Below are 13,660 nucleotides of genomic sequence, written 5' to 3'. Positions count from 1 at the left end.
AATATGAACCCTGAACTTTTGATTTCCTCATAGTTACCTTTTTGTTAAGTGTACTTATTTCCTTTCCTTATGTAGTATTTACAGTATCGCTAACATTATAGCAGCTGCAAATTATTGTTCCCTAACAAGCACCTGTAATCTGTAATTCTGTCTCTCTATTGTACTACTATATGACCGAAATATTTAGCTTGTCATGTTACAGAGAACTTAAAATCACAGCTTTACCTTTACTTGACAATTGGGACTCCTTCCAAAAATGTTAAATAAATGAATGCATACAGCAGATCAGTTTAGGTGGCCACCTCACACCTTCTGAATAAATAGGGTTTTTTTCCCTAATGTTTTTGAAGAATATTCTTTGGCCAGAAATAAATAAATAAAAAAAAATAAAAATTTAAAAATTAAAAATTAAAAAATAAAAATACATAAATAAATAAATAAATAAATAAATAAATAAATAAATAAATAAATAAATAAATAAATAATAGAACAGTCCTTCTGATTAGTCTTCATTTCAAATGCCATGCACCGAAAAACAGACATGCACTGGGCTAGAAATAACATTACAAAATTACCACAAACTTATTCAAAATAAGCTTGATTAAAGAGTTAATTTAATTCCAGAGCTTATTAGTGTGATGACGCAGATGTTCCACAACTGGAAACTGGAAACTGTGTGCACATTGTGTACAATTTTGCACAAAATCTATCAGACAAGGAAGAATGCTGATATTTGATAGGCAGGAGACTCCGGTTTAACACTACTACCACCACCACCGTATTTTTTTTTTTTTTTTTTTTTTTTAAAGGAATATTAAATGATGTGATAAAACTATTCATCCAGACTAGTCCAGACTATGCACATCTTGTGATTTGTCTGTGTGTATCTTCTGGGGAAAAAATGCAAGGTCTGTGTGTGTGTGTGTGTGTGTGTGTGTGTGTGTGTGTGTGTGTGTGTGTGTGTGGCTCTCTATACCACCTTTTCGGAGCTCAATAGCAAGTACAATTCTCCTCACACGTTTAGTTTTGACTTTTCTCCACCCTGACTATCCAGGTTCGAAACAATCAAGCTGAAGGATTGCTGAATTATTCAGGGCTCACACTAGGAAATTAGAAATGCTCATACCATGAAGTGCCAGCCACCATCTCATGCATCATAGATATTCAAAAAAAAAAGAAGCAAAACCTGGAGTCAGTAGGTCTGCTCCATTATGCCAACATCACACCCCCTTCTCACCACACACACACACACACACACACACACACACACACACACACACACACACACACACACACACACACACACCATTCCCAATACATATTAGGCATTTCATCACTTGCATGCATTAGGAGATTTATATGTCTCCTGATTTATATCCAGTCACTTCAGCATGATGTCAGAGGTCTCCATTGCATGTAAACTAATCAATGATCTTATGACAAGCATCTCAGCTGGAATTGTATGATTCTTAAAAGTATTTCCACTTCCTGTTAGTTCACAAGCGCACACAAGTGAGAGCAGAAGCAACACCATGCACCTGCTGCAGAAGTCTGAAGAACTCAGAGTATGAAGGTACAGTTTTAGAGGGGAAACCAAATAGAGGGTTCCTTAACCTCAGGAAGGGTTTTTACAGTTTCTGACAGCCTAAATATTTCCAAACTCAAGTGTGTACTAAATGAACGGATGCATCAGACTCACGCTGCTGTTTTGTCCGGTCCAGTAGACGACGGCGTGGTTGTGAGCGGAGTCTCCAGCCAGGGCAAAGGTGCTGCTGATTACTTTGGGCTCCTCCGCTCTGGAAGTGGCGACTTTCGCGTCGTCGCGGTTGCGTCGCAGCTTTTGTCCATCCACGAACATCAGCGCGTCCAAAGACTCGGCGGAGTCTCCGGTGCGCGCGCTCGCGCCGAATTCCTCCGGTCGCGCCTCCGCGTTCCTCTTGCCCCTCGGTGACGCGCCTTCTGCGCCCGCTGCGCCAAACACTTCCTCGCGTCCCCGGTGTCCCCGTGCGCTTCGCTCGGTTCCCAGTGCGCTCCACTCCGTTTCCACTTTTTGCGCGCTCGCCTCTTTCCTCAACTCGTGAACTCCATCCCGCACTGGTTGGAGACTTACGCGCGAGAAGAAACTGACCAGCGATTCCTCGGCCCGGCTCGGAGCGATGGCTGGAGCGCGTGCGTTGTTCTGGACGTCCCCGGTTTTTACGAGCGCCGGTGACGGGCATGAGGCGCAAGTGACCTCCGCTCTGGCGATGGCACCGAAATACAACGAACAAACAAGCCAAGTGCACAGAGTCAAGTGCATGCCAGATAACGGGTCCATGGTCAAACCGGAGCTGGGGACACCGAATTGTCCTCGCTTGGGGTCCGTTTGTAGGGTGGATGCTGAGCGCGCGCTCCCTCCTGTTTTTTTAAGCAAGTGCTCTTCAGCTAAACTGTTCACGTTCAGCTATCTGATGAAGTAAAAGGCAGCACAGAGGGGAGGAGCTGTACACTGGCCAGGAGAGAGAGAGAGAGAGAGAGAGAGAGAGAGAGAGATGCGCGCGTGATACTTCATTTGCTACATTTTTATCCTTTTTTCCTCCCTAGGATCAAGTTGTCTTCCTTTTTTATAACAAAAAGGTTAAGTTCAGGAGCACGATGGCAGCTAGTAGTGAGGTGTTTGTCATTTGCATTAACATAAATTAGCATATTCCGACATTAATGTGTTTGTTCAGTGCATGTCGTCATGCATCCTAAACTCGCCACGATAAACCATCTGTTGTTTGGCATTTAAAAAAAAAGTCGATTCAATAGCAAAACAGTGTTGGAATCGGCTGGAAAGGAGAGAGGAGAGAGATAAAAGAAAGAGAAGGTTGGAGAGAAAAGAATGCGTAGTTTGCGCACGTGCACGCGCAGTCGCGAGGTTTAAACCTTGCGTCTTGCGCACGGTAAGCATGACGCACAGGTCAGGGATGTATAGTGCAATGTGTGTGTGTGTGTGTGTGTGTGTGTGTGTGTGTGTGTGTGTGTGTGTGTGTGTGTGTGTGTGATAAAAGACTACAAAAGGCACCCAAATGCCATCACAGTGGCATGTCCAGGTTTTAGACATGACCTGAAAACAGCACACACTACAGGGTGGCATAAGATCATGTGTTGCAGGGGTTTACGGAACGGAAGAAGAAAATCTGCTGACTTTCTGAACAGCAAAATGTTCTTTATTATGTGTGCAAATAAGGATTCTAATGGCATTTCTCATGTACTTTTAAATCACAAGAGTGTTATTTTCACTAGTGACATGTACAGGCCACTGACATAAAATCTATTAAAGATGTTTTTTTATTGATGAAGACATTTACACTTTCTCAAAACACACATCGTTAATCACACTGCCATCAGCAAATTGTTTTATTATATCTTAATTTTGCCAGTAAATCATTTTTCAGGAAGGTTGAATCTAAACTAGTTGCCAGAAAGGGAAAAAAATACGAGCACATTAATAGCTGATAGAATATATAAGAAAATTGTATGCTGGCTGAATTAACTTTATAAAATAACACCAATGGCATGGAGGCAGGAATAAGGAATATCAATTAAATGCAAAAGCTATAGAAGCTGGGCTTCAGCACTATATACAATATACACCAATCAGACATAATATTCAAACCACTGACACATGGAACGAATATAACATTATGTCATATCAGTGATGCCTGTCAAGAAGTGTGATCATGTGTGAAAATGCTTAAGCATGTTTATTTGACCAACTTTGACAAGGATTGCTGAATGACTGTCATTTTATGGGATCTTCATGTTATGAGGTGAATAGACCAAGTAAGGTGAAACAGCAACACACCACAAAATCTGATTGGCACGCATCTGGCCCCGTCCCAAAGAAGAGCTACACATGAACTCCTGAGAAAATTATTCTGACTGTCATAGAAAGTGACCATGCTGACCCCTGTCAACCATGGGAAAAAAAACACCTTCAATTGGATTGTTAAAAATCAGAACAATATATGAATGTGGCCTGGTCTGATGAATCACGTTTTCTTTTACATCATCCGGATGACTGTTTTTTGTGCGTTGCTTATATAGAAAAGAGATGGCACCAGGATGCATTGTGGCAAGAAGGCAAGCTGGAAAAGCTTGAGAGCTTAAATTCATTTGGATTTTACTTTGACACATACAACCTATCTAAAAACTGTTGCAGACCAGGAACAATATCATAGCAATGTTTTTTTTTCTTTCTTAATACCATCTGACACACTGCAAATGTTGTTTAAGAATGGTTTGAAGAACTTCACAAAGGTGGTGTAGGTGTTGACTTGGCGTCCAAATTCATTAAAGAAGCTGCCGTTGGTGCAAGATAGCGCAGCATACCAGAGGTCCTGTGGAGTCCATGCCTCGATGGGTCAGAGCTGTTTTGGTGCTACAAGGGGAACCTATATAATATTAGGCAGGTATCTTTAAGGCTGATCAGTGTATAATCAAGATGAATCCCAATAATAGTCTAGAGATATTCAGGTAATTCTTTTCTACCATAGTCCAGATAGCAAATGAGCCATTGCCCAGTGCTGGCCTACACTTTCATCTGGCCCACATATAGGGCATTGGAATGATTGCAAGAAACTCATCCAAATGACTCTGCCAGAACACACCCACAGCTCAGCCTTAATAAACCTGTGTTCCAGGCTTGAGATTAACATTTGGCCACATTTAGCCAAAACTGAAATGAAGCACATGCATTTATTTAAGATTCCAAATGTTTTTAAAAACTTTCAATTCGGCTGCATGGGCCACTTTTGGCAACCATACATTTGTCATTGCTGTAACTCCTCTCATGTGTCTAAACTTCACATTATTTGGCCAGAAATATTCTGCTTTAGCCTTAAATATTCCGTTTTTGGGTGGGCTTATTGTAAGGATGCCACTCATGAGATTAAGGCCAATCCCCTGCAAGATGCTTTAACGCTATATTATTGTTTTAATTACAATGAAAAATCCATTGATCCAATGATTCTGAATGGCATCACACATTAGAGGCATTTTTGCGACACAGCATTTCAGAATGATCTCTCTTTCTTAAAAAACACACACACACACACACACACACACACACACACACACACACACACACACACACACACACACACACACACACATACATTTGCTTTCTCAGCCCCAGAGGAAATTGAAGAGACATATTGATTACCGCAAAAGGCAGGCTTAGTATATGATTTATACTTCATTCAAATTAATGGTGCGATAGATTTTTTCATGTTGCACTGCTTGGACACTGCTATTCTTCCCACAAGCCAGTGCAGGAATCTTCCTTTTAGCCTGCTGAGATGTGCTATTTCAGTTATGTTAGCAAATGTCTGTGCTGGACAAGGGAACCTGATTGAACTTTGAAGATTATATTTTAGGCTACTCTCAAAACTCATCTCGCCTCACACACTAATAAACAGATGACATTATGGAGGTGTTATTTATGCTAACGCTGATTACCCTGCATACTAAATGGCAATAAATCAGTTTCACTTTGCGATTCGAAAATGACCATCAGTCAAACCTAGCAGGGGAAAAAATGCCTTGACATTTAATTTTTATTATCTTGCTATTAGAATTTTGGACAGAGCTGAGGCATCCATAGACTCTGTATCCACAAGTGCATTTCCTCCCATCCACTGTGTCTCCCAGAGAAATGCTATTATTTTTCCCTAGCTTACATAAATTCATGGTGGTCTGAGTAATTTTCTCACAAGCTCTGATTCATTATTCAGATTTAGCTCTAAATAGAAACTCGCTAAAATAAGACTCAAGAAAACTTATGGCAGATTTTTAATTCATGGCCTTGTGGATACCAATCTGTAAAGTACAAACTGTTAAGATGAAAGTACAGAACATAGTTAGCATCTCTCACTAGGGTTTAAAAGAATATCAACAAACAGAAAAGTCAATCCTCAAGTGTCTTGCTGTAACATTAACTACATTAAATGCTCTAGGATGTTACATAGGATAGTCCAAACACTTTTAGACTTTAAATGCCCATATACATTAGCTTTCTAACAAAAATGCATTTCTTATTAATTTCGGATTTTTTTTTTTACTATTTGTGTTTGCCTACATCCTTAATACCTACATAGACACTATATATTTAATTTTTAAAGCATGCCGACAAGAAATGCTGGACCAACCATCGGTGTACTCCGTCCTGATAGTTAAACTTACGATGTAGGGGTAGCACCCTGGAATACCTCGTGGACTGGGAGGGGTACAAATCATGGGTCCCCAGAGAGGACGTGCTGGACCCGGCACTCCTGGAGGATTCCACACCAGCCACCCCGACCGCCATGCACCTCGAGGCCGTGGGCGCCCCAGGTGCTGAGTTAGGGCCCCTGGAGGAGGGGTAATGTCAGGAAACCACTGGCCACACCCCCTCTCGGCACTCAGCACACTCGAAGCGCCTCGCCTTCATACCAATCACCTTCACCTGTCTCCAGTCTACACCCTACTCCATTTATAAGGCCCCCGTTCGCATTCACTCATCGTTCGGTCTACCGTCCATTCTGGAGATCATCCCTGGACTACCTGTGTTTCGGAATATATCTGTTTTCCGGTACATGCTGCTTCCTAGCTTCTGTTTGTTTCCCAAGGCTAATAAACGTTCTATTCGCATTCTGGTTTCCGACTCTTGATCAAAGCGTAACAAACTGAAGTTAGAAACTCAATGATGTTAAAACAAACTAAAAAATTTCATTTTATGAAGGTGTTCAATTAATATTTAAGGTACAAGTCTCCAATGTCAGCACTTTTGTAATGGTTGGTGAGTATTTAACAACTTGGACAGTCTTCATAACTTTCTGGGCTGAAATGCTATCATATACTATAATATGAATATCTGGAGCTAACTTGTCTCACAGATTTTGCACAACAATAAATGTAAGTATTTGTAGATGCAAGTAGATGTTCATTAATAAATGTAATAAGGCACTCATCTGACAGTTTGTTGTGGTGTAAGAAAGATATAACTCTTTTGGGTGTGCTGTTACAACTAAACAGCACACCTAAAACTAAATCATCTATGTAGATATTAAAGTATGAAACAACCCACATTACATAATCACTGCAAATAGCACATAAATTTTTTGTGTATTTCTACAAAGATATAGAAGCTTCCTGTCTTGAAACAAAGCATCTTTTTTTCTTAAAGTCACTTCTAACTTTTTAATGGCTTAGCCCTTACTCTTTATTGATTTTGTCCAAGGTTAAATCCAGATGACAAATCTCTCTCAGTGATTCACCTTCTCTGTTTAAGGAAGAACCAAACTGAACATTCTGCAAAAGTGTGCTTCAAACTGCAACTCATTTCAAAACCATCAAACTCACACAATTGATGATACAGAAAATGTCAGTTTTTTCCCCTACCTAAATCTGAAGGTTTCTACATGTAATGAAAACATCAAGGTTATCAGGTTTCACAACAGCAGTGATATTTAGAAATAAATGCAGAATGTATGCAGCTTGTAAGAATTATTAAGACTGAAAAAATCGGTAGGCAGTGCCCTTTTATTGTGCTGGTATATTGGCTGCACTTTTCAGGTTTTCAGTAAGAACATGTTTTTATTTATTTTTAAGTACAATTGAATCATATTGTAATCTGGGGCTTGCATTAAATGTGTCATTACACAGGCAAGTTTACAACCAAAATGTTCCAGTGTTAATGTTAAATGCAACAACCATAAACACCAAAATAATCTTACATAACTATTAATGATAAACAATAACAAAATGTTTTTGCTGTACATACGTACATTTTTGAAGCATTTATACTTTGTCAGGGTATTCTCATTTGGGTTAACAATATCTTCACTACATTTTAATTGGTAATATCTTACTTTTCACTTCACCACATTTCTGAGAAACCCTTCATTCCTCTCTACTTTAAAGTGAATAAATAAATTGTTCTAAATAAGAACCTATCACAAGATTACGAGCGTAACCGAACTGGTCCTGACAAGAATGAGAAACAATACTCTCATCAATGCAGCAATAGAAAACTCTACTTACAGTATGAAGGTATGATGGACTAGGGGAATGGAAAATTGAATTGCATACATAATTTAAATACATTTCTTGTAGATCATTGCTTTTACTGTTAATACTTAAATACATTCAAAGCAAGATTTTTTTTGTGCATTTACTCAAGTAGAAATTAATTAAACGTCATTTTACTCTAACTGGTGTTATATTAAAGCAGTGGATTTGTACTTTTAATAACCATAGCAAAATATATTTTTTTTAATCTAGTATGACGGTTCTTAGATAAAACCATATGGGGAGCTAAGCATTTATAATTATACCCAAAAAAAGGTAAATGAAGAACAGTTAGTGTAAGCATTTAGGATTTAATGTCAAACCTCAAAACAGTGAAACCTCATAACTCTAGAAAGGTTTCAAAGATGGTTTAAGGTAGAACAGCTTATTGCTAATAAACAAAAACTGGTGAAAAATGTAGAATGTCTTTCTATTTAAAAGAGTTCAAAGACTCTTTTGCACACTTTTACTTTACGAAGCACTGTTAACACCATAAGTTCAAGGTAAAACACAATGTATATTTATTTTGCTTTCTTTCCAAAAGTTATTCATTTGGAGACCTACAGTATGAAAGTGTTTAAAACATTAATAAAAAAACGAACCAACCTTAACCATTTAAACAGTCTAGAACATTTATAGGTTGTGTACTCTTTTTTGGAACAAAATTTGTTGCCTACTTACACGTACCCACACTATAAACAAAATCTTTGCATTTGTTTTCTTTGTTTATTATTCCATTTAAATTGATACATCTATACTTTTATTTTGCATTTAAAGTAATACAATTAAAATATTTATTTATTTATTTTATTTACACCTTGCAAAACTGCCTCCCGTCACAAAATACTCCTTCAACATGCACCAAGTTATGTGCCATTTTAGCTAAGAATATGTTCACAAATCAACAGTTCGCAGATCACCCAGAAATAGTAGACCATCCGGTTACATGCGGGATGCTTATTTTAGTATACCACAATTTCAAACACATTCATTCTAATTTTGGATATTATTTTGAATGCATTGTGGGCAAATTGGGATGCACCCAGAGTTGTAAATGAAAATACTGGACCTATTTCAGAAGAGTTTGTCTCCTTCAGGGAAAGATTCTATGTAAATAGAAACTAGGAGTCATAAAAGACAACCTTTATTCTTACTAATACCAGAGAACTGTTGAATCCTCAATCTGTATGATTGTTTCTATAGTAACAGCTAATTTACAGGGACTTGTCTTATCCCTATTGTCAGTGAGTACAAAACAGTGATATACTTTTTTCACATACCTTGGCTTGTTAGTTAGCTGTAGCACAGGGTTAGCTGTGATAAGGCATACATGAAGCAAAGGTCTTGAACAAAGGTCCAGCAGGGGCAGCTTAGTGGTGACAGGGAATGAACTTATAACCTTTTGATCAGTAGCCTGGAGCCTTAACCACTAAGAAATTTTAATGGTAGAAAAGATTGTTTGGATTCTGTATTCCAAAAATGAGGAAGTAAAATATCACTAAGGAACTGCTTTTTAACACATCTCATAAAACCAGAACCAAACAAGGCTCATTATTTATATTCTTGATTGTGAATATAAATGTGCTGTCTGGCCCAGAAATTCTGCAATTAAACTTAACTTTATGAAAACTATAACTGAGAGAATCAGGAAGCTAGCAATGGGAATCAATGAGAATCACTGGACAGTATCATCAGGACAATGAGAGAGACCTCAATCGTTCCCAGGCTCACAATTGATCTTCTTCCAGCAGTTAAACTTACAAGGCTTTTTTTTTTTACTTTCCTCCATTTTAGAAAACTACTTAAACCTCACAAAATGATGATACTTTTCATTAAAGTTAAATAAACATGTCTTTACAGAAAATGGCACAATGTGAATGATTCTCAAATTTTTTTTTATTGTTCAGGTATTGCCTGCGATTTATTTCTCTGTGATCAGTTACTATAGAACCTGAGCTGAGCTGCAGCAGTTCCTTCACATTTATCTTATTCATTTATTTAGTTTTTTAAAGATTTTTACCCTGTCTAGCTGCTCTTCCAATGACTGCTCCCTGAAGAAACTTTCTTTGATCCTTTTTTCTGATCGAAGGCCAGCAGAAACACAAAGCGACAAGCGCATTGTTTTGTGCAAAGCATAAAAACTGATAATTTAAATTTCCTCAAAGGGGTTGTGCAAAAAGTGATCTGTCAAGGCCTAAGAAATACAAACAAATAAGGATACTCTCATATATTATTGTTGACATTATGGCATCTCTTATATAGTTTAACCTGGTATTTCAGGCCTTTAAAGGTCAGAGACTGGTAAACTGTACTGTTCCAGCCTTATTTGGCCTTTGAGTTGGGAACTAGAACTGCCAAACAGACATATATACTGATGTTTAAGAATAACAGAGTCTGAACTTTTTTCAAATACAACAGGTATTTTTAGAAACGCTTTATGCAGAAACATTCATATCTGTCGCAGATGCATCTTTATCCATTTGACAGATGCTTGTTTCCAAGGGGACTAACAAATGAGAATGTAAAAAGAAGATAGTTTAACACTTGCAGGTTTAAGGGCATTGTTTAACCCTTTAAGTACCAGGTGAACAGATTGGTGATTTCAATACATTATGCTCTCAAAGATATGGTAGCAAACTACACCTCTGGAGTAGTACTTTTATCTTTTGTACCTTTGACATGTATCTTTTACCATACAAAACAGGTACTTTTAAGCATACCACAATAACAATGTCAGAGAACCACCAGTCATGCCCCCCTCCAACGCACAACACTCAGCCTCTCCCTCCTAATAATCACCTACACCTGTCCGCCGTTTACCCGTCCCCTTTATAAGGTTCCTCGTACCATAAATCATCCGGACTACCTACCGTGCCTACGAACTCCTAAGTTGCCTATACTCCTAGCTTTGCTTTGGGTAAAGCGCGCCTCAGTTAAGTTTATAGTTGTCTGCATTAATCTCTTGTGTTTTGCCTATTTAGGATCAATAAATGACACCTTGTTTTACTCCCGTTTCCAGACACCTGGTCTATCCATGACAGACTGAAAAAGAACTAACCTCGATCGATCCCCAATCAGCTCACATCACAGATCCAGTCAGAGAACTCGTCGCCGCTCTCCGGGAGGCGTTTACTCCAGCTCCTACCAGTGCGGCTTCACCGCCTGCCTCCAGCAGCCCGATGGCTCTTCCGGTTTCATACTCTGGGGAAGTGGCCAAGTGCAGCAGCTTCCTTCTGCAAAGTCAATCTATACATTGAAATTCCCCACCGATCGTTCCAAGTTGGCTTTTTTCATCTAGCTGCTAACCGGGAAGGCTCTGTCATGGGCGAGGGCTATATGGAACACCAGTAGCGCCCTTACCACCTCGTATTCACTCTTTACCAGCCACTTCGCTGATGTGTTTAGCATAGCCACTGGGGCACTCACCCCCTCATCACCCATGGGATTGCACCATTGAGCTGAGGCCAGGTACCAAGTTGCCTAAGGGTTGAGCCTACCTGCTGTCCGTCCCAGAGCGCACGGCTATGGAGAACTATATACAAGAAGCTGTAAAAAGGACTTCATCAACCTATCCTCTTCTCGAGCCGCCTCCAGCTTCTTCTACATGGAGAAAAGGACGGCGGTCTCTGGACATGTATAGATTATCAAAATCTTAATTTTCAAATAGAAAAACTCCCTTACCCGCTCCCTTTGTTCCCGGCCACCCTAAAAGATCTCCGTGGAGCCTGACTCTTCACCAAGCTAGACCTCCGGAGTGCTTACAGTGGGGATACGCAAGGGCGACGAATGGAAGATGGCCTCCATCACCCAGTCAGGACACTATGAGTACTGGGTCATGCTGTATGGACTGTCCATTTCTCCAGCAGTATTCCAGACGTTTATGAACAAGGTATTCCGCCGGTTCCTTCATCGGTTCGTCATTGTCTACATCGACAACATCCTCATATACTCCCAAAATCTAAAGGAACATCGGGGTCACTTTACCCAAGTCCTGGAATAATTACGGGACCACCTCTACTTGAAGCTGGAGCAGTGTGAGTTCCACCAGTCCAATGTATAGTTCCTGGGGTACGGCATCAGTCTGTAGGGGGTACGAATGGGCCAGGGGAAGGTTAAACTAGTTCTGGACTGTCCTCGTCCGGGTTTTACAAAAGAGCTCAAATGCTTACTTCTGGCTATCAAACTGGCTCTAGAAGAGTGGCACTACTGGTTGAAAGGGGCAACGCATCCGTTTATGGTGATCACCAATCACAAGAACCTCCAATATTTTCAGGAAGCAAAACGCCTTTATTCTTCACCCGCTTTCACTACACTATCATCTATCGTCCCGGCTCTAAGAATGGGAAAGTGGATGCCCTGTCCAAAATGTACGCCCCCAACAACCCCACGGACCGGGGAAATCTATTATTTCACCCAACCTCATCCTCAGTCCAATCGTGTGGAATTCTGATTAGGAGATTTGAAAGGCAAGCTCTGGGGAACCTGCCCCACCCAAATGTCCTGAGAGGAGGACATTTGTCCCAAGGACCTTCCATCAACCCCTGTTGAGGTCTATCCATGAGGCTCCAGGTTCAGGCCACCCGAGTTCAGGCCACCCTCCTTATGCTCCGATCTCGCTACTGGTCGGAGATGTTGCAAGATACGTTGCCACAACGCCATGTCTAAGACACCATGCCACTTACCAGTAGGAAAAATGGTTCCCCTACCAACCTTGATCCCATCTAGAAATCGACTTCGTCACAGATCTGCCAAACTCTGACGACAACACCTGCATCTTGGTAGCTGTAGATCACTTCTCCAAGGCCTGCAGATTGGCTCCTCTCCGAGGTCTACCTTGTGATCTGTCTCAGTCTAAGCATTTTATAAAAGTTCATAGCCATAACATGATGTAGGTAAGCAGTTGATTTAGTAAACATATACATAACATATTAAATAACATAGTAAACATATTTGTGCTCCTTTATCTATGGATTGGTCATATTTCTACATTGCATACCATTCAGGAGTAGGGAGTTCATTATAAACAATTATGGTTACATAATGGTGCTGCAAATAAGTGTATACGGTTTATGACAAGTATATACCAGTCTTAAGGCAGCCTTAGAACTCGATAACACTGTCATTGTTATTAACTTGCCAAACAAAAAAAACAACAACAACAACAAGTTATTAAACTAAATTCTATTCATAACTCCCAGCAAAGTGAGTACAAGCCACAAACCATCAGTTGTCATGCAGTATTGACAGCTAAATCAAGACCTCAATAAGCCCTGCCAAGCCAACCTTGAAGGAGTCATTCATTGTTAAGAAGAGTGAGGTTTGAAATAACTTTGTCTTGCACCTGGTCATTGATCAAAAATTGCTCTTAGTGGAAATTGTGCCTTTTTTTTTTTAAATGCACAAAATGCCACTCTAGTCCTGCCATCTAAAATCATCCCTGCTCATTCTCTCTTTGAGATGCTCTTTTTCTATATATTAAAATGTATTTCTCTGCTTTGTGTTTTTTTTTCTCTGCTTTTTAAGCAGCGTGAGGTCCCACCAGTAATTTCCATCTCGCACCTAAAAGCAGACAAGCTCCTGTCATTAG

The 13,660-nt window shown here is 39.8% G+C and overlaps 1 protein-coding gene across 1 annotated transcript in view; it reads right to left on the bottom strand.

Moving 5' to 3' along the window:
- The window catches only part of sorcs3a (sortilin related VPS10 domain containing receptor 3a), a 260,536-nt gene extending 258,079 nt beyond the window's left edge, over positions 1 to 2,457 (bottom strand). The window contains exon 1 of the mRNA XM_083523063.1: positions 1,700 to 2,457. Coding sequence (XP_083379189.1) covers positions 1,700 to 2,317 — 618 coding nt within the window. The 5' untranslated portion in view covers positions 2,318 to 2,457. The remainder of the gene's footprint in view (positions 1 to 1,699) is intronic.
- Between the last annotated feature and the right edge of the window lie 11,203 nt (positions 2,458 to 13,660).

This window comes from Silurus aristotelis, assembly GCF_946808225.1.
Source record: "Silurus aristotelis genome assembly, chromosome: 20".
Taxonomy (NCBI): Eukaryota; Metazoa; Chordata; class Actinopteri; order Siluriformes; family Siluridae; genus Silurus; species Silurus aristotelis.
This window is presented reverse-complemented; position numbering and strand designations above follow the sequence as displayed.